Source organism: Papio anubis, chromosome 17, assembly GCF_008728515.1.
Source record: "Papio anubis isolate 15944 chromosome 17, Panubis1.0, whole genome shotgun sequence".
In the NCBI taxonomy this organism is placed as follows: Eukaryota; Metazoa; Chordata; class Mammalia; order Primates; family Cercopithecidae; genus Papio; species Papio anubis.
This window is the reverse complement of record NC_044992.1, coordinates 68,373,369-68,394,774: the sequence shown is the minus strand read 5'-3', so window position 1 is coordinate 68,394,774 and position 21,406 is coordinate 68,373,369. Positions and strand designations below refer to the sequence as shown.

General features: G+C 43.5%; 1 protein-coding gene across 9 annotated transcripts in view; it reads right to left on the bottom strand.

Annotated features, from left to right (window-relative positions):
• Positions 1 to 6,255: 6,255 nt before the first annotated feature.
• MFSD11 (major facilitator superfamily domain containing 11) overlaps positions 6,256 to 21,406 on the bottom strand; it is a 38,861-nt gene continuing 23,710 nt past the window's right edge. For 6 of the 9 annotated variants that reach the window (XM_021928030.2, XM_009191315.4, XM_009191318.4 and 3 more), the window contains exons 10-14: positions 17,665 to 17,730; positions 15,520 to 15,645; positions 9,906 to 10,080; positions 8,438 to 8,573; positions 6,256 to 6,799 (exon numbers count right to left, since the gene is read on the bottom strand). In XM_021928030.2, coding sequence (XP_021783722.1) covers positions 6,635 to 6,799; positions 8,438 to 8,573; positions 9,906 to 10,080; positions 15,520 to 15,645; positions 17,665 to 17,730 — 668 coding nt within the window. In that variant the 3' untranslated portion in view covers positions 6,256 to 6,634. Of the gene's footprint in view, positions 6,800 to 8,437; positions 8,574 to 9,086; positions 9,617 to 9,905; positions 10,081 to 15,519; positions 15,646 to 17,664; positions 17,731 to 21,406 lie in introns of those variants that run through there. The other 3 variants (XM_017951003.1, XM_017951002.1, XM_021928032.2) reach the window with 3 other exon arrangements.

The following is a 21,406-nucleotide window of genomic DNA, read 5'->3' as shown; positions in this document are numbered from 1 at the left end:
TGATCTCAGCTCACTGCAACCTCTGCCTCCCAGGTTCAAGCGATTCTCCTGCCTCAGCCTCCCAAGCAGCTGGAATTACAAGCGCCCGCCACCACTCCCCAGCTAATTTTTGTAATTTTAGTACAGACAGAGTTTCACCATGTTGGCTAGGACTCCTGACCTCAGGTGATCCGCCTGCCTGGGCCTCCGAAAGTGCTAGGATTACAGGCGTGAGAGTCAACATAGGTTCTAGTTACACTGTATTATGGCAGAGGGGTTCTCTGCAATTTTATATTTTTTCTCTGGATACCATTTGGTAAGAATAATATAAGATAGACACACTATTTAGCTCCCACCCATTTATCTCTCTTTTTTTTTTTTTGAGACAGAGTCTGGCTTTGTCACCCAGGCTGGAGTGCAGTGGCATGATCTCAGCTCACTGCAACCTCTGCCTCCCAGGTTCAAGCGATTCTCCTGCCTCAGCCTCCCAAGTAGTTGAGACTACAGGCGTGCGCCACCATGCCCAGCTAATTTTTGTATTTTTAGTAGAGATGGGGTTTCACTGTGTTGGCCAGGATGGTCTCGATCTCTTAACCTCATGATCTGCCTGCCTTGGCCTCCCAAAGTGCTGGGATTGCAGGCGTGAGCCACCGCGCCCGGCCTGTTTATCCATTCTTCTACAGATGAATAACTTGAGTTGTTTTGACATTTTGGCTATTGTGAATAATGCAGCTATGAATATGGGTGTACAAATATCACCTCAAGTCTGCTTTTAACTCTTTTATGTATATACTCAGAAGTGAAATTATTGGATCACATGGCATTTCTAATTTTTTGAGGAACTGCCATACCGTCTTCCCAGTGGCTCCGCCATTGTACATTTCCACACACAGTGCACGAGGGTTTCAGTTTCTCCACATCCTTGCCAACACCTTTCTTTTTTCTTTTCTTTTTTTTTTTTTGGATAGCAGCCATCCCAATGGGTGTGAGGATACAAAAAACTTGACTATTAATGGAGACTTATTTGTACTTTTATGAACTTAAAAACTCCCAAGGGAATCGGGCGTGGGAGCTCACACCTGTAATCCCAGCACTTTGGGAGGCCAAGGTGGGCAGATCACGTGAGCTCAGGAGTTCGAGACCAGCCTGGCCAACATGGTGAAATCCCATCTCTACTAAAAATACAAAAAATAAGTTAGCTGGGCATGGTGGCAGGCATCTGTAATCCCAGCTACTCGGGAGTCTGAGGCAGGAGAATCGTTTGTACCCAGGAGGCAGAGGTTGCAGTGAGCCGAGACTGTGCCATTGCACTCCAGCCTGGGCAACGAGAGTGAAACTCCATCTCAAAAAACAAAAGACTCCCAAGGGACTTACTATAAGTCAACAAACAACAAACCAACCAACCAACAAAAACTCCTAGAGGAAAGAAATTCTCTGTGTGGGCAGCCGAAGCCCAGGTTTAAAGGCCTTCAAGTTGGGGTATGGGAAAACTGGGGAGGGGAGGGGGGAATGTTTTCATACTCACAGAGAAAAGCACCTGTGGTTCAATAAACGTTGCTCAAGGTCTAAGCCAAATCTAAATATAGACAATACAAAACTTCCAATAAAAGAGCAGGACATCCACACACACAAACAAGCACACACCCAATATGAAACTTGCAATAAAAGAGCAGGGCATCCACACACACAAACAACTACCGCATTTACTTAGCTACAAGCGTGAAGACAAAAGTTTTGAACAGCATATATAAGACAAGCATAAAAATTAAACATAAAATTAAACAATCTCATTGTCTCATTTCATCTTTTTAAAATTTTTTTTGAGCTGGAATGCAGTGGCGTGATCTTGGCTCACTGCAACCTCCACCTCATGGGTTCAAGCAATTCTCCTGCCTCAGCTTCCCGAGTAGCTGAGATTACAGGCGCCTGCCACCACGCGGCTAATTTTTGTATTCTTAGTAGAGATGGGGTTTCACCATGTTGGCCAGGCTGGTCTCGAACTCTTGACCTTGTGATCTGCCTGCCTCGGCCTCCCAAAGTGCTATGATTACAAGTGTGAGCTACCGTGCCTGGCCCCACATTTCATCTTTAACTCAAATAATGCAAATAATTTAAAAGATGATCTTAAAGTTATATAGTCATCTAAAGAGTTAACTAAGATAAAAACTATAGACATAAGAACTGAATAAAAGCAGCTGGGCGCGGTGGCTCACGCCTGTAATCACGGCACTTTGGGAAGCTGAGGTGGGAGAATCATGAGGTCAAGAGTTCAAAATCAGCCTGGCCAACATGGTGAAGCCCCGTCTCTACTAAAAAATACAAAAATTAGCCAGGCATGGTGGTGTGCACCTGTAGTCTCAGCTACTCGGAAGGCTGAGGCAGGCGAATTGCTTGAACCCGGGATGTGGAGGTTGCAGTGAGCCGAGTTCATACCACTGCACTCCAGCCTGGACAACAGAGCAAGACTCTGTCTCAAAAAAAAAAAAAAAAAAAAAAAGGCTGGGCGCCGTGGCTCAAGCCTGTAATTCCAGCACTTTGGGAGGCCGAAGTGGGCGGATCACCTGAGGTCAGGAGTTCAAGACCAGCCTGACCAACATGGAGAAACCCCATCTCTACTAAAAATACAGAATTAGCTGGGCGTGGTGGCACATGCCTGTAGTCCCAGCTACTTGGGAAGTTGAGGCAGGAAAATCGCTTGAATCTGGGAGGCAGAGGTTGCAGTGAGCTGAGTTCGCGCCATTGCATTCCAGCCTGGGCAACAAGAATGAAACTCCATCTCAAAAAAAGAAAAAGAACTAAATAAAAGCAAAACAAACTCCCCACAGGGGGAAAAGAAAAAATAAAAAAGAAAGCATAGTAGCTCATTCCTGTAATCCCAGCACTTTGGAAGGCCGAGGCAGGAGGATCACCGGAGCCCAGGATTTCGAGGCCAGCCTGGGCAAGATAAGAAGACACTGTCTTTACAAAAAATAAAAAAAATTATCTAGGCATGGTGGTACATGCCTGTGGTCCTAGCTACTTGGGAGGCTGAGGCAGGAGTATTGCTTGAGCCCAGGAGGTTGAAACTGCAGTGAGCCATGATTCTGCCACTGTGATCCAGCCTGGGCAACAAAGTGAGACGCTGTCTCTAACAAAAAAGTGAGTACAAAACTGAAAATGAATACTACAGCACAAAGCAAGTAGGAGGCAACCTAGGAAAAGTTGCGTTCCTGCCATACTGCATACAGCACTTCACTCCATTTCCTTTCCCTGTTGACAATAATCACCAGGAATCCTAGGGGTGACAAGATGCCATGGCTTCCTCAGATTAAAATTCTCAGTGTCATTAACAGAGGTGGCTTCACCTCCTTCTGCCAGCAGGATTGTACAGATCCATTATGAGCAAACAGAACAAGGGCCTGGAGAATGCAGGGCTTGGGAAAAAGGACCCAGTTGTCACCTTCCATGTAAGTCTCATTGTGACAGGTGACAAGGTGGGCAGCCTTGTAAGATGCTCCCCACCAATGCCCTCCCCTGAGGATAGGCTGGAACTAGTGACTGGCACCGAACAGACAGAGTGCAGCGGTGATGAAGTTATGAGAGACTGCAGCTTTTGTCCTGCTCCGCTCTCTCCGGCTGTCCTTGCTTGTGTCCTTTGATGGAGACAGCTGCCATGTTGTGGGCTGCCCTGAAGACTACTCCGTAGCAAGACGAAGGGCAGAGGGCAGTCTTTAGCCAATAGCCATAAGAAACCAAGACCCTTGGCCTGACAGCCTGTGAGGAACTGACTCCTGCAACAACTACATGAGTGAGCAGAGAAGCAGGCCCTCCCCCAGGGAAGCCTGGAACACACCTTCACTGCGGCCTGGAGGGACACTGCGCCCAGGACTCAGCTCAGCCATGCCCAGATTCCCGACCCACAGAAACTGTGATGAAATAGATGTGTGTTATTTTAAGTGGCTACGTTTTGGGGTAATTTGTTATGGCACATTAGAAAACTAATACACCTTGATAAATAATGTGCTTAAAGAGATAATAAATCACTACTTTTAAGTCTAAAAGGGCATTTGTAAATTATTTATATAGGATCGACTAAGCCAATGGAGGTTATATCAACTTCAAAAAGGAAAACCAGAATTTCAACATCTGGAACCACCGGGTGCAGTGGCTCATGCCTGTAATCCCAGCACTTTGGGAGGCTGAGGCAGGTGGATCGTGAGGTCAGGAGTTCGAGACCAGCCTGACCAACATGGTGAAACCCCATCTCTACTAAAAATACAAAAATTAGCCAGGTGTGGTGGCGCATGCCTGTAATCCCAGATACTCAGGAGGCTGAGGCAGGAGAATCGAACCTGGGAGGTGGAGGCTGCAGTGAGCCAAGATTGCACCACTGCACTCTAGCCTGGATGACAGAGTGAGACGCTGTCTCAAAAAACAAACACACACTCACACACACACACACACACACACACACACACACACCCCAGCCAAAAAAACAACAAAAAAAAGTGAGCTCTTGCTAGGTACAGTGGCTCTTGCTTATAATCCCCCCAGCACTTTGGGAGGCCATGGTGAGAGGATCACTTAAGCCCAGGAGTTCAAGATCAGCCTGAGCAACATAGGGAGACTGTCTCTACTAAGATTTTGAAAAAACAAAAAACTGAGCTCTCTCATTTACATGAAATGTTCAGAATAGGCAAATCTACAGAGACAGAAAGTAGATTCGTGGTTGCCATGCCAGATGAGAAGGAATGACTGCTGACAGGCAGCGACCGCTTTTCGGGGTGATAAAATGTCCTGGAATTAGATCATTGTGGTGGTTATGCAACCTTGTGAATGTACACTTTAAAATGGGACATTTTTACGGTTTCTGGATTTCATTTCAACGTAAAAAAAAAAATTAAGTGAACTCTTATGGAGGGAAGCTAACACTTCCATTTCAACATCTCCCCAAATAGTTATGCTCCATTCCCGCACACAAGATGATAGACTGGCACTGATCGAGGGGGACACATAAATGATGGCGTGACACTGGCCTGATGACACAGCTCAGATCTCACTCCAGGTTTGTTTGGGGGTTTCTGCATTGCATCTTTCCAGGAAAATTGCTAGCAAAAGTCCTCCCCCAGTAAATACATTTGTCTTTTTCAATGTTTTTGTTGTTATAGATGTTAGATTCCTGTTCTTAAGACTTAAAGGACCGCGCGTGGTGGCTCACCCCTGTAATCCCAGCACTTTGGGAGGCGGAGGCAGGTGGATTGTGAGGTCAGGAGTTCGAGACCAGCCTGGCCAACATAGTGAAACACCATCTCTACTAAAAATACAAAAATTAGCCAGGTGTGGTGGCACCCACCTGTAATCCTAGCTAGCTGGGAGGCTGAAGCACGAGAATTGCTTGAACCCGGGAGGCAGAGGTTGCAATGAGCTGAGATTGCGCCACTGCACTCTAGCCTGGGCAAACAGAGTGAGACTCTGTCTCTAAATAAATAAATAAATAAATAAATAAAAATTTTAAAAAAGACTTAAGACAATTTTTACCTTATTTCATAATACTTAATTGGCCACTCCTTGCTATGAGCTACAAGGTAAGAAAACTTATCAAACAAAACATCTACAGAGGAAGACATATTTTCAAAATCAAGATTTCATTTCAGCATCTTATTTGTTTTTCATAATTTAAAAAAATTATCATTATTATTCTTTTCTTTTCTGTTTTTTTTTCTTTTCTTTTCTTTTGAGATGGAGTTTCGCTCTTGTCACCCAGGCTGGAGTGCAATGGCACGATCTCAGCTCACTGCAACCTCTGCCTCCCAGGTACAAGCGAATTCTCTTACCTCAGCCTTCCTAGTAGCTAGGATTACAGGCATGCACCACCAAACCCAACAAATTTTTGTATTTTTAGTAGAGATGAGATTTCACCATGTTGGCCAGGCTGGTCTCAAACTCCTGACCAAAGGTGATCCACCCACCTCAGCCTCCCAAAGTGTTGGGATTATACGCATGAGCTACTGTGCCCGGCCTATTATTATTTTCAAGACAGGGTCTCATTCTGTTGCCCAGCCTGGAGTGCAGTGGTGTGATCATAGCTCACTATAGCCTCAAACTGCTGGGCTGAAGTGATCCTTCTGTCTCAGCTTCTAACTCCTGGGCTGAAGTGATCCTTCCGTCTCAGCCTCCCCAGCAGCTGGGAGTATAGGTGTGCACCACCACACCCAGCTTTGCTATTTATTTAAATGTCATTCCCCAACACATATCGGGAGTGACATATGCTTCCCATGATTACATAGCAAAACATACTCCATAGCCAGAAAAAATATTTATATGACATACGGCCTAGTATTCTAAATCAAGGCAAGATCTTCCAACACGAGCAGGAGGGAAAAGAAAACATGTACATTCTATAACATGATTATAAGAATTGAGATAGGTGAAATGAAAAACAACATCTTTGAACAATTACAGTTGACAGAACAGCTTTCCCTTATTCCACTTGCTTTAAATAACTCATATCTGTAAACTTGAACACCAACTCTGGCTGATTGAACAGTCTTAATCCCTTGATTTTCCATACTGAACATCACCCAATATATAGTGAAGATCAAAGGCGACTTCTTCCACCAAGCTCTGTGTCCAGCTGTGTTTCTGAGGTCACATGTGTCCCCTCATGGACACCAGATCAGATACTTCGGTAGTCAGAGCCGCGGGCTACAAAGGCGGCAGCTTCCCATTCCACAGTGAAGAATGAAATTGTTCCAAAAAACCCAAATATCACCATGACCAGGAGTTGCCAGTGAAGGAGAAGGTAGTTGCTGTAGAAAAATGCCACGGCTGCGCAAATAGACTAAGAACAAACAAAACAAATCACAACAGGCACACCGGGGGCCATGCTGAGCCACAATTAGCCCCTAGCCCCACTCCTATCCGGCCCCAAGGACACCTGGAACTGGCAGTGCTTTCTATTCTTTCTGCATCTAGGTATGACTTCCTCAGTCACTGACTCACAAACATGCACCATAAATTCCTGCTATAATCCCTGGTATTTAAAACAGCATTTTGGCCAGGTGTGGTGGTTCATGCCACCCAACACTTTGGGAGGCCAAGGTGGGAGAAATGCTTGAGCCCGGAAGTTCAAGACCAGCCTGCACAACATGGCAAGACCCCATCTCTATAAAATAAAATAAAATGAAACAAAAACAGCATTTTGTGGAAAATTGGAGTAACAAGAATGTACAGAGTAAGAAATACACTTGTCTGTATTACGAGTGAATAGAATTCTGGTATCTAAGGAAGGAAATCTCTAATCAGAGCCATAGAGACCAGAACGTAAAATCTGTTACACAAAAAATCTTATTGCTCATGGCTTCCTAATTCTATTCAAAAATCCTTTTAAATCCCCAACTTTTGTTTAAAAAACATAAGACAAAAGCAAAAAAAAAAGAAAAAAAAAGAAGAAACAAAAAAATAAAATAAAATAAAATAAGAAACACAATCTAGCCAGGGCAGTGGCTCATGTTTATAATCCCAGGACTTTGCAGGGCCCAAGCGGGCGGATCACTTGAGGCCAGTAGTTTACGACCAGCCTGGCCAAAATGGTGAAACCTCATCTCTACCAAAAATATAAAAACTTAGCTGAACGTGGTAGTGCATGCCTGTAATCTCAGCTACTTGGCAGGCAGAGATTGCACTGAGCCAAGATCGTGCCACTGCACTCCAGTCTGGACTACAGAGTAAGACTGTCTTTTTTTTTTTTTTTTTGAGACGGAGTCTCGCTCTGTCATCCAGGCTGAAGTGCAGTAGCTTGATCTCAGCTCACTGCAAGCTCCGCCTCCTGGGTTCACACCATTCTCCTGCCTCAGCCATCGGAGTAGCTGGGACTACAGGCACGTGCCACCACACCCAGCTAATTTTTTTTATATTTTTAGTAGAGATGAGGTTTCACCATATTAGCCAGGATGGTCTCAATCTTGTGACCTTGTGATCTGCCCGCCTTGGCCTCCCAAAGTGCTGGGATTACAGGCTTGAGCCGTGGTGCCCGGCCGACTTTGTTTTAAAAAAAAAAAAAAAAAACCGGCCAGGTGCAGTGACTCACGCATATAATCCCCAGCACTTTGGCAGGCCAAGGCGGGTGGATCACCTGAGGTCAGAAGTTCAAGACCAGCCTGATCAACATGGTGAAACCCCACCTCTGCTAAAAAGAAAAAAAAAAAACACAAAAATTAGCCAGGCGTGGTGGTGTGTGCCTGTAATCTCAGCTACTCGGGAGGCTAAGGCAGGAGAATTGCTTGAACCCGGAAGGCGGAGAATGCAGGGAGTCAAGATTGCGCTACTGCACTCCAGCCTGAGTGACAGAGAGAGACTCTATCAAAAAAAATAAAAGGAAATAAAAATTAAAACCACGATACAAATAACCAAGAAAAACAAGGTAATACACAAAGGAAAGAGCCCTACGTCAAACACAGTCACAATCTGAAGAGGTTACCTGAACAAACTTGAAGATGGCAAATGCTGGGGCACTGTCTTCAGAATACAGAAAGCCCAAGATACTAAGCAGCTGGGTATTAAAGCAGCTGTCTCCAAGGCCCAACAGAAAACTGCAGAGAATGGCAACTTCTTTGCTGAAGAAAACAAAAATCAATTTAGTATAAGCAATATCTGCTAGAGCCATTTAAAATATACAAGCAACCCACCCACAAAAGCATTCTACCTGCAAGTTTTAAATCCTATGAAACAAAAATAAAGACAAAGCTGGCGCGGTGGCTCATGCCTGGAATCCCAGCACTTTGGGAGGCTGAGGTGGGCAGATCACTTGAGGACAGAAGTTAGAGACCAGCCTGGCCAACATGGCAAAACCCCACCTCTACTAAAAATACAAAAATTAGCTGAGCATAGTGGCGCGTGCCTGTAATGCCAACTACTCGGGAGGCTGAGGCAGGAGAATCACTTGAACCCCGGAGGCGGAAGTTGCAGTGAGTGGAGATCGCGCCACCTCAGGAGGCTGAGGCACCAGAATTGCTTGAACCCCAGAGGCGGAGGTTGCAGTGAGTGGAGATCACGCCACTTGCATTCTAGGCTTGCAGACAGAGTGGGACTCTGTCTCAAAAAATAAAAATAAATAAAAATAAATAAATAAATAAAGACTAGAATTTATAAGGTAAGAATTTGTGCTCAAATGCACACACCTTTACATTCTAACAAACTCTGGTCTCACCCATTTGTGAAGAAAACGCAGGTTGAGTATCCCTTATCAAGACCAGAAGTGTTTCAAATCTTCTTTTCAGGTTTTGGAACACCTGCATTATACTGACCAGTTAGGTAATTTTAATCTGATAATCTGTAATCTGAAATGTTCTAATAAGCACTTCCCTTTGAGCATCATGTTGGCCCTCGAAAAGTTTCGGATTTTGGAGCATGTTGGATTTCAGATTTTCAGATGCGACATACTCAGTTTGTATAGTTTTGTGGGCTGGGCTCCCCTTGGATTTGTGGAGCTGGACACAAATGTCTGCATTTATAATGAACTTGAGAGTTGAGTGCAATAAACCAATATCCTCAAACGTTGTATAAACTGCTCTGGAAGGACTGAATGGCCTCCCCAGTTGCCAGGTTTTCCCTCGCTCCTCTTTGTTCTTCCTCCAGGCCCTAATATCTGGATATTTCACTGCTCAAGAAGCAGAGATAAAAAATTCAAATCAGATACTCATGTGCTCCTTCGAGGATCAAGAAAAACATTTAGTGGGGGAAGAGGTTAAAACCAACCATTACAAAAATAACTTAGGATTCTCTAAGGATTCCTATTTAAACTCAGTCTGACTCCATGAACACTTGACAGATGACCTTAGAGAGACACCAGGCTCTCTGAAGAGGATTAACTGCTCCACTTTCAATATCTAGCCATCCGTTACCTCCCACCCGTCCTCAAGTGACTAGAGAAATGACAGCCACTATACCTGGATTTGATGTAAGCACTGCTGTCAGTTCCTTTAACAGGAGCAATCGGGGCATCTCCAGGCATGTTGAGAAATATTAGATAAAAAGCTATAAAGTGCACCAGGATGCCCAACAGCACAACTGGATTTCTACCAAAACGATTGTTCTTGCTCAGCAGGCCGAAGAGGCTTCCACCTACAAGTCAAGACGGCAGAAACATCACTAACGTTGCTGAAACATTACACACCCAGGCCTGAGCTATCCACCAAGGAGCCAAGGAATAAACATTCTCACTTGTTAAATTTCTTCAAAAAATCCAACACCTCAGCACTTGCAGACAATGATAATGATGACCAAGCATCAACGATTAGAACAAAAAAGTAAGGTATCAAAATGACTTGCATTTCTATCCAGGAACATTCTTGTATTTCTTCTCTGTGAATTATTGTACCCCGCAAGCTATCCCCTTTGACCTGTAGCTTATAACAGAAATAAAATAAGGACACAACTTGTCATTACGACCATGTTTTTGTTGTAATCATAGCCAAACAAGCCAAGGTATCACACTGAAAGGCAGTCATTATGGATTCTGAGAATTATGTGTGAGCTCCGAAGAGGAGTCGGAGAGGCCTAGGAAGACTCAGCAGCCAGAACAGCTAAGGATGTCTCAAGAGCTGACAGGAGAGTCCTCAACAGTGAGAAGGGAAGAACTTTGTAACTGAAAGGAAGAAGACTATGGGGCATGACCTTTACAATTTTTAAGCGATTTCTACCCCAGAAATCTATACCAGCAAACCTATATATCAAAAGTGAAGGATGGCTGGGTGCAGGGTCTCATACCTGTAATCCCAGCATTTTGGGAGGCCAAGGTAGGAGAACTGCTTGAGGCCAGGAGTTCCAAACCAGCCTCAGCAACACAGCAAGACTCTTTTATAAAAAAATAAAGAAAACATTGTATATATATTTTAAAAAGTGGGCCAGGTGCGGTGGCTCACACCTGTAATCCCAGCACTTTGGGAGGCCAAGGCGGGCAGATCACCTGAGGTCAGGAGTTCGAGACCAGCCTGGCCAACATGGTGAAACCCTGTCTCTACTAAAAATACAAAAATTAGCCAGGTGTGGTGGCACATGCCTGTAGTCCCAGCTACTTAAGAGGTGGAGGCAGGAGAATCACTTGAACCCGGGGGGCAGAGGTTGCAGTGAACCGAGATCACGCCATTGCACTCCAGCATGGACGCCACAGTGAGACTGTCTTAAAAAAATTTAAAAAATTTAAAAAATGAAAAAAGTTGCTGGGCGCAGTGGCTCATGCCTATAATCCCAGCACTTTGGGAGGCCAAGGTGGGCAGATCATGAGGTCAAGAGATCGAGACCAGCCTGACCAACATGGTGAAACCTTGTCTCTACTAAAAATATAAAAATTAGCTGGGGCCGGGCGCGGTGGCTCAAGCCTGTAATCCCAGCACTTTGGGAGGCCGAGACGGGTGGATCACGAGGTCAGAAGATCGAGACCATCCTGGCTAACACGGTGAAACCCCGTCTCTACTAAGAAATACAAAAAAGTAGCCGGGCGAGGTGGCGGGCGCCTGTAGTCCCAGCTACTCGGGAGGCTGAGGCCGGAGAATGGCGTGAACCCAGGAGGCGGAGCTTGCAGTGAGCTGAGATCCAGCCACTGCACTCTAGCCTGGGCGACAGAGCGAGACTCCGTCTCAAAAAAAAAAAAAAAATTAGCTGGGCGTGGTGGCATGCGCCTGTAGTCCCAGCCACTCAGGAGAATCGCTTGAACCCAGGAGGCAGAAGCTGCAGTGAGCCAAGATTGCGCTACTGCACTCCAGCCTGGCAACCGAGCGAGACTCCGTCTGGGGGGAAAAAAAAAATTTAAAAAGTGAAGGTGAGCAGCAAAAACAAAACAAAACAAAAAAACCCTGCCTAGAAAATGGGCAAAAGACATGCACATACATGTCACCAAAGGAGATATAAAGAGGATAAATAAACACATGAAAAGATGTTCAACATCATTACCCATTAAAGAAAGTAAAACCACAATGAAACATGACTACACATCTATCACAATCGCTAACATCAAAAATAGTGATAACACCAAATGCTGGCAAGGATTCAGAAAAACGGAACCACTCATACATTGCTGGTACAGCCACTCTGGAAAATATTTGGCAGTTCCTCTCAAGAGTAGGCAACAGAGGGAGAAAGAACCCAGGCGGAGCCCAGCAGCCTCCATGGATTGAAGAGACGGGGATGTGAATCTAGGGATATCAGGGTAACCAGAGTTCACAGACAACGGTATCAGAAAGGAGAGCGACACAGAAAAACAATTCCAGAGAGCTGCAGACAGTCCCCCTGACTCTTCAGCTGAGGACTGATCAGCACATAAAGGGAGCAAATTAGCAGAAGCCAGGGAAAGAACCAGCCAAGAGGATTAGTGGTACTAGGGCCCCGCCCTCAGCTGGGTATAGTGTCTGGCCCACCAGCCACTTAAAAGCTTATGATTCACAGGAACTGGGTGGAGCACACAGAAGGGTCTTCCCTTAGAAGCAGGAAATAATTAGCCCTAGACTGAGTAATGCTGCAGTCTTGCCCAACAAATCTTAAAAGGTACGCTGTTTTCAATGAAATGAACTACATCTAAGAACAAAGCTCAAAAATACTGACAGGAGGGCCGGGTGCAGTGGCTCATGCCTGTAATCTCAGCACTTTGGGAGGCCAAGGTGGGTGGATCAAGAGGTCAGGAGATCAAGACCAGCCTGGCCAACATGGTGAAACCCCATCTCTACCACAAATACAAAAATTAGCCAGGTGTGGTAGCGGGTGCCTGTAGTCCCAGCTACTTGGGAGGCTAAGGCAGGAGAATTGCTTGAACCCGGGAGGCAAAGGTTGCCGTGAGCCGAGACCGAGCCACTGTACTCTAGTCTGGGTGACAGAGCAAGACTCTGTCTTTAAAAAAAAAAAAAAAAAGTAAATAAGGGAAAGTGTTAACAATAGGTGAATCCTGTTAAAGGATATTCAGATGTTCTTTGTACTATTCTTATTTTTGCAATTTCTTTTTTTGTTTTGGTTTTTTGACTTTTTTGAGACAAAGTCCTCCTCTGTCGCCCAGGCTGGAGTGCAGTGGTGTGATCTGGGCTCACTGCAACCTCCCACTTCAGCCTCCCAAGTAGCTGGGACTACAGGCATACGCCACTACACCTGGCTAATTTTTGTACTTTCTTTGTAGAGCAGGGGTTTTGCCACGTTGCCCAGGTTGGTCTCAAACTCCTGAGCTCAAGCAATCTGCCCACCTCAGCTTCCCAAAGCGCTAGGATTACAGGCGTGAGCACTGTGCCTGGCCTATTTTTGCAATTTCTTATCAATTTGAAATTATTTTTTTCAAAAAAGCAGGCAGTCTACAGAAAGTGAGTTTCTTCCCAGGTAGTCTACAGGCAGACACTAAACAAGCACTTACCAGACAGACTACCCTGCACCGACTCACCATGGCTAAGCTTCGTCCGCCATTTACATACTCTTAATTCCCAACATCAATCTCCGGCCCACGAGTCCCTCCTGAGCATCAGCCTGCATTTCCCACTGGACACTTCTCTATGTAGGTGTCTCTCTGGTACTTAGAGGTGTTCAAAATCCCATTCAGCAGATCTCCCCAAACCCCATCTCCTACAGCATTTTCTCTGCCCAGGTTACTCTCATCAACCTGGTCATCATTCTAGACACCTCTCCTCACCCCGCCATGCAACCGGTGACTAAGTTCTGCTGAAACCATGTTCTCATTATTCATTCAACACATTTAACTCATCTATTGGATGCCCAATAATATAGACCTTGTCCTGCTCCAGGTGTTGGCAATAAGGCAGGGACCAAAAAACAAAAACAAACAAACCCTCCAAAGTCCACTTGAGCCACGGTGCTCACCACTGCCTGACATGCAAAGTCTTCTGTTTCTATTATCTGTGTTCTTCCTGAGTAGCATATAAGCTCTACGTGGGCAGGTGTTTTTGTCTGTTTTGTTGACATGACAGATTACAATAAATCTTTGTTGAAGTTCCTCATATCTAACACAATATTCAATATACTGCAAGTGCTGAACAAATCTTTGTTGAATAAGAGTAACTAGTGGAGCATAATAAAAATATTTATTTGGTCTTTGCTGCTAGTTCTTGGCACAGAAATCCTAAAAGGTCTGGAATTTCCTCAGTGATATGAGGGACATTAGTTATTCAGAAGGAGCCACTTTCAATCATACCGAAGTTTATGTTAAGGGGGCAACTCTTGGGGACAGAGGGGTTGGCCTGGGATAGAGCTTCAGGATGGGGCTGGTTCCCAGAAAGACCAAGCCCTAAGCGCTGGAACTTCTAGGCCCCTTTCACTCCCCCTTCAGGGAGGGAAGGCTGGAGATTACATCAATCACCAATGGCCAATGATTGTTTTTTGTTGTTGTTGTTAAGAGACAGGGTCTCCTTATGTTGTCCAGGCTGGTCTCGAACTCCTGGGCTCAAGCAATCCTCCTACCTCGGCCTCCCAAAGTGCATGAGCCACTGCACCAGGCCATGTGGCCAATGATTTAATCAATCATGCCTATGTAACAGGATCTGCATAAATCCCCCTAAAAAGGGTTAGAGGAGCTTCTGGAGTGGTGAACCCAAAATCCATGGAGACAGAGGCTCCTGCACTTAGGGACCCTTTCAGACCCCACCCTTTGCACCTCCTCATCAGGCTGCTCATCTGTATCCTTTATAATAAACTCTAATAGTCAGGAGAGCATTTTCCTGAGTTCTGTGAGTTGCTCTAGGAAATTATCAAACCTGAAGGGGGAAGAGGGCTGTGGGAACCTCCAAATTTGTACCCAAGTCAGAGAGATGTGCCTGAGAGGCCTATGGACCCATGACTGTCTGTCTGTCTGTAGGACTGAACCCTTAAACCTGTGGAATCTGACGCTAACTTTGGATAGTTAAGTGTTAGAACAGGACTGAGCTGTTGGACACCCAGTTGGTGTCAGGGAATCACAGAATCAGAGTCAGGAATTCCAAGACATTCTAAATATTTTAAGAGGAAAAGTGGGGAGACACTGTGTGTTTTCTAACACAGGGTTTCCATCTGTGAATTATTTTGCAAATGTTTCATAATTCTAATTAGTATTCTAATTAGTCATATTAGAATACCAGTAATAGGCCGGGAGCGGTGGCTCACGCCTGTAATCCCAGTACTTTGGGAGGCCGAGGAGGGCAGATCACGAGGTCAGGAGATAGAGACCATCCTGGCTAACACGGCGAAACCCCGTTTCTACTTAAAATACAAAAACAAAATTAGCCGGGCATAGTGGCAGGCACCTGTAGTCCCAGCTACTTGGGAGGCTGAGGCAGGAGAATGGCGTGAACCTGGGAGGCAGAGCTTGCAGTGAGCCGAGATCGCGCCACTGCAATCCAACTCTAGCCTAGGCGACAGAGTGAGACTCCGTCTCAAAAAAAGAAGAATAGCAATAATAGAAAAATAAAAACATACATGTTTGGGTAAAAATAAGTAGAAAAAAACAGAAATTCAAGGACAAAGGTGAGGGGCACTTAAAATTTCTATTTTACCCATAATAAACCAATATTTTTAATGCTAATGCTTTTTTTAAAAACCAACCTAAAATTTCTCCAATGCCGATGAAAATGCCAGAAAGTCCAATAAGGCTTTTCTCTTCTGCTCCAAATTTATTTATAGCACCAATACAGGTTCCATATACACCAGAGAAGAAAGTTAATTCCAGACCTTCAGTTAAAAAAAAAAAAAGATGTAATTTATACATTCACATTTTTGTTTATCTTCCCATCTAGTAGTATCTGACAAAAGAATACTTGGGTAGTAAAACACACAAAACAAAACTCATAGAGACTGAAATATTAATCCCCAAGCAGAGCATAATTTGATGTGATGTAACTGATGAAATGGAATTAGCTTCATGCTATGGACTAAATGTTTGTGTCCTCCGGAACTGTGAGAAATAAATGTCTGTTGTTTAAGCCACACAGTCTATGGAAATTTGTTATAGCAGCTAAAATTAAGATACCACAAGACGGCATCTGCCATATATTTCAGATAAAAGTATATAACTCAAATGAACAGATATCCTTATGTTAAAACCTATCACTCTCCATACAGGTGGAGATGGGCAGAGGTGATAATTAACGTAACTTTGTAATAGTGAAGACTAACGTGCTCATTAACCTTGTTAGTAGCTTTCCAAAGAAACACAAACATTCCTATTTTTTTCTGAGAGAGGGTCTCACTCTGTTGCCCAGGCTGGAGTGTAGTGGCGCTATCTCAGCTTACTGCAACCTCTGCCTCCCAGGTTCAAGCAATTCTCCCTGCCTCAGCCTCCCAAGTAGCTGGGATTACAGGCATGCACCACCACACCAGGGTAATTTTTCCATTTTTAGGCATTTCACCGTGTTGGCCAGGCTGGTCTCGAACTCCTGACCCCATGTGATCTGCCCACCTCAGCCTCCCAAAGTGCTGGGATTACAGACATGAGCCACTGTGCCCGGCCCCTATTGGATTATATTCTCACTGTAATGGAAAGCCAATACATACTATACAATGTGTCTTAAAAGCACCATAATGTTTTAATTAAACCCTTTTTTCTAGGAAAAGAAAATTCCTAAGATTAAAAAATTAGAGTAAATCAGTAGGGGACCTTAATTCCCTAATGCTACAAAACCTTAACTGTTAAAGATGTTTAATGTTTATTCTATTTCACCTAAAAATATGTTGCACATAAAAGGAAAAGAGCAAATTACAGCATTTTTTAAAAGAAAACAAATTTCCTTATCATTCTTGACTTACGGGTACTCCACCTGTTATCATACCACATTATGACATGCTTCTATTTCACTAGAAATTATTTTTATTTTATTTATTTTTTTTTATTTTTTGAGACAGAGGTCTTACTCCCGTGGCCCAGGCTGGAGTATAGTGGTGCTATCTCAGATCATGCAACCTTGACTTCCTGAGCTCAGGTGATCCTCTGATCTCGGCCTCCTGAGTGGCCAGGGCTACAGGCATGCACCACCACACTTGGCTAATTTTTTGTATTTTTAGTAGATATGGGGTTTCGCCATGTTGCCCAGGCTGGTCTTGAACTCCTGGGCTCAAGCAATCTACCCACCTCAGCCTCCCAAAGTGCTGGGATTACAGGCATGAGCCACTACACCTGTCCAGAAATGATTTCAATCCATATAAAGTTACAGATTTCTTCATGGTTATTTTCTGTAGTGCTCTGTGTTGCCCTAAAACCACTGGTCCCAATGAGCCATGTGTCCTGGTTTTTCTGAACCTTGTGTGGAATCCTTCCACATTGAATTTGGGCCAACCCTGTGATTTGCTGTCACCAACAGAATCCACTAGAAGTGATGTTGGGCTAGACTGCAGCCTGAGCTTTAAGAAAGTCTGGTATTCTTTCCCATTGCCTTTTTTGGAGCCATCAGTCCATTAACTAAGGTGTCTGGCTATACTGCCGGGTCACAAGGTGATCTTATAGAGGGGGTCGTGTAGATGGAGAGCAGCTCTGAGACTACACAAAAAGAGAGATACTCAGCCTTTCATCTGACCACAGTGAAGGCGACATGTGAAGGAAACCAGCCACAAGAGACCCCAAGTGACACCATTAGAAGAACCATTCACTGAGCCCAGTCAATGCACAGAATTGTGAGAAATAATAACGTGGCTATTGTCTTCAACCCCTTATTATCATTATGAAGCAAGAGAAAACAAGAATAGTAATTCCATTACCTGTATAAGCAGTTGTGATACTAAGAAGGAGCATCTCCTTGGTGACACATAACTTAAAAGACTTTTCTGTAAAGAAAAAAATTTAAGAGTACTTAATTAGATTTTAGTTAATAAAACAAACATTCTAAAACAGTCCTTCAACCAAAACACCCCTTGTCAATAATGCCAGTAAACGAACACTTTGGGATAGAAGTTTCAGATTAAAATGCTTAAGGCATGCACTAAATTTGCCCTATAAATAAAATGCTTATTTCAAGTGCTTAAATATATTCTACAGTTGCATTTCCTCAGCACATTTTCCAGCTCGTATAACAAAAACATGAAAAGGAGGAAAAAAAATAGAATCAAACAAAACAACAAAGTACTTCAAAAGGCATGATTAACTGTTAGGCTCTTGAGACAACCAACAATCAGCAAAGCACTGACTTCCCTAAAGAATTATCACGGAGCAGCTTTAAGATTGGACTCAAGATCAGAATCACAGGGCAGGTTTTTGGCCACACAGAAGCTGGGCACCACTTTCCAAGATTCTGACTCTGTAGCTCTGAGGACTGAAACTTGCGTTGTGCCTATTTGTTTCTAGTCACTTTAGTGTTTGTTTTTTACACTGTTTATTTAGTTGAAATCTGCAATGGATAATGCATTTCTAAAAACTCTGCATTTACCTGACTTTTTTGGAACCTATTCACATTTCTTAATTTAAGGACCACTACTCTAGTACATAAAACTAACAGTGGATCCAGATTTTAATTGTGATTTATCTGCTGGCCACGAAACTTACCTAAGTCACAAACACTGTCCTAAATCTCTGCATATGTAAGAAAGGATACTTTATTCTCTAATTTCACTGAACTATACTAAGAATAAATATAAGACATTTTTGACCAATCACTTTCAAGTATTTCCAGGAAAAAAATACACGACCAGTGCAAAGTTTAAAACAATACTTTTAACTTAAAAAACTGCACTAGCATGGCCGGGCGCGGTGGCTCAAGCCTGTAATCCCAGCACTTTGGGAGGCCGAGACGGGCGGATCACGAGGTCAGGAGATCGAGACCATCCTGGCTAACACGGTGAAACCCCGTCTCTACTAAAAAATACAAAAAAAACTAGCCGGGCGAGGTGGCGGGCGCCTGTAGTCCCAGCTACTCGGGAGGCTGAGGCAGGAGAATGGCGTGAACCCAGGAGGCGGAGCTTGCAGTGAGCCAAGATCACGCCACTGCACTCCAGCCTGGGCGGCAGAGCGAGACTCTGTCTCAAAAAAAAACAAAAAAACAAAAACAAAACAAAAAAAAAAACTGCACTAGCAAAGCATGTTCATTTTACTTTATTTATTTATTTAGTTTTTGTTTGTTTCTTTTGAGACAGAGTCTCACTTTGTCACCCAGGCTGGAGTACAGTGGCGCGATCTTGGCTCACTGCAGCCTCTTCCTCTAGGGTTAAAGCGATTCTCCTGCCTCAGCCTCCTGAGCAGCTGGGATTATAGGCGCATACCACCACGTCCAGCTAATTTTTTTGTACTTTTAGTAGAGACGGGGTTCTGCCATGTTGGCCAGGCTGGTCTCAAACTTCTGACCTCAGGTGATCCACCCACCTCGGCCTCCCAAAGTGCTAGGATCACAGGCGTGAGCCACCGCTCCTGGCCACATGTTCATTTAAGAATAATCAGAAGACTTAAGTTAACACAAAGAAATTCTAAGAGATTATCTAGTATGATCCTATTATGACATATGCATGTCATTATATATTTGTACAAACCCATAAAACATACCACACCAAGAGTGAATCCTAATGTAAACCATGGTCTTTAGGTGATAACGACATATCAGTATTGGCTCATTATAACAAATGTGCTCTGGTGGGGAACATTAATAACAGAGGGAAGTTACGTATGTGTGGTATAGGGGCCACATAGGAACTCTATACTTTCTGCTCAGTCTTGCTATGAATAGTAAAACGATCTAAAACATAAAGTCTATTAAAAAAAACCATCAATCTATTTGCAGAAATAGATTGATCCCAAAATTCACGGCCAGACCTGGTGGCTCATGCCTATAATCCCAACAATTTGGGAGGCTGACTTGGGAGAATCGCTTAGCTTTGGCAACATGGTGAAACTCTGTCTCTACAAAAAACTACAAAAATTAGCCAGGCATGGTGGTTCACACCTATAGTTCTAGCTACTTAGGAGACTGAGACGGGAGGATCGCTTGAGCCTGGGAGGTTGAGGCTGCAGTAAGCTCTGATCACGACACTGTACTCCACCCTGGGTGGCAGAGCAAGACTCCGTCTCAAAAAAAAAAAAAAAAAAAAAAGGAAATCCAAGGGACCCACAACAGCCAAAATAATCTTGACAAATAACAAAGTTGGAGGATTCACACTTTCTGATTTCAAAACATACAGTAATCAACACAGCATGGTACTGGCATAAGGATATATCTATCTATCTAGAGATAAACATTTATATTTATAGTCAATTGATTTTTGACGAGAGACCAAAAAACAGACTTTTCAGCAAATGGCGCAACTACAACAGGATACTGACATGCAAAAGAATAAAGCTGGAGTCCTATCTCAAACCATATGTAAAAATTAACTGAAAATGAATCACAGACCCAAATGGAAGAGCTAAAACTAAAAAAACTCTTAGAAGAAAATGTAGGAGTAAATTTTCAGGACCTGGGGTGAAGCAAAATCTTAGGACATCAAAAGCACACACAAGAGAAAAACTAAACAAACTGACTACATCAAAATTAAAAACTTTATCAAAGCCACAGTAAGATATCCCCTCACACCTGTTGGGATGGCTATTATCAAAAAGACAAACAAGTGTTGGTGAGGATGTGGAGGAAAGAGAACCCTTGTCTGCTATTGGTGAGAATGTAAATTGGTACAGCGAATATGGAAAACAATATGGAAGGTCCTGAAAAAAACTAAAAACATGTTATGATTCAGCAATTCTACTTCTGGGCATATATCCAAAGGAAATGAAAGCAGTATCTCAAAGTGATAGCTGCACTCCCATGTTCATTACAGCACTATTGTATGTGTGTGTGTGTGTGTGTGTGTGTTTATTAACTATGTAGCAAAGACATGGAAACAACTAAGTGTCCTTAAACAGACGAATAAAGAAAATGTGGTATATACAATGGTATATTATTCAGCCTTATAAAAGGAAATCCTGCCATTTAGGGCAACATGGATGAACCTGGAGAGCATTACACTAAGTGAAATAAACCAGACACAGAAAGACCAATACTGCATGATCTTACTTAGATGTGGAATATTAAAAAGTTGAACTCATAGAAGCAGAGAGTAGCATAGTGGTTGCTGGGGCTGGAGGGTGGGGGAAATAGGGAGATGTTGATTAAAGAGTACAAAGTTTCCTTTAGGCAGGACCAGTGAGTTCTGAGGATCTAGTGTACAACTTGGTGTTGACAGTTAATAACACTCTATTGTACACTTGAAATTTGGTTGGAAAGTAGATCTTAAATATTCTCATTACACATGCAAAAAAAAAAAAAGATAACCATGTGAGGTGATGGATATGTTAACAAACTTGAGTGTGACCATCATGTCACAATGTATACATATATCCAAACATGTTATGTTCTGGCGCCTGGCCAGAACTTTTATCTAGAGTATATAAAGAACTCTTACAACTCATTAATAAAAACAGAATCCAACTTAAAAACGGGCAAAGGATCTAACTAGGGCCGGGCGCAGCGGCTCAAGCCTGTAA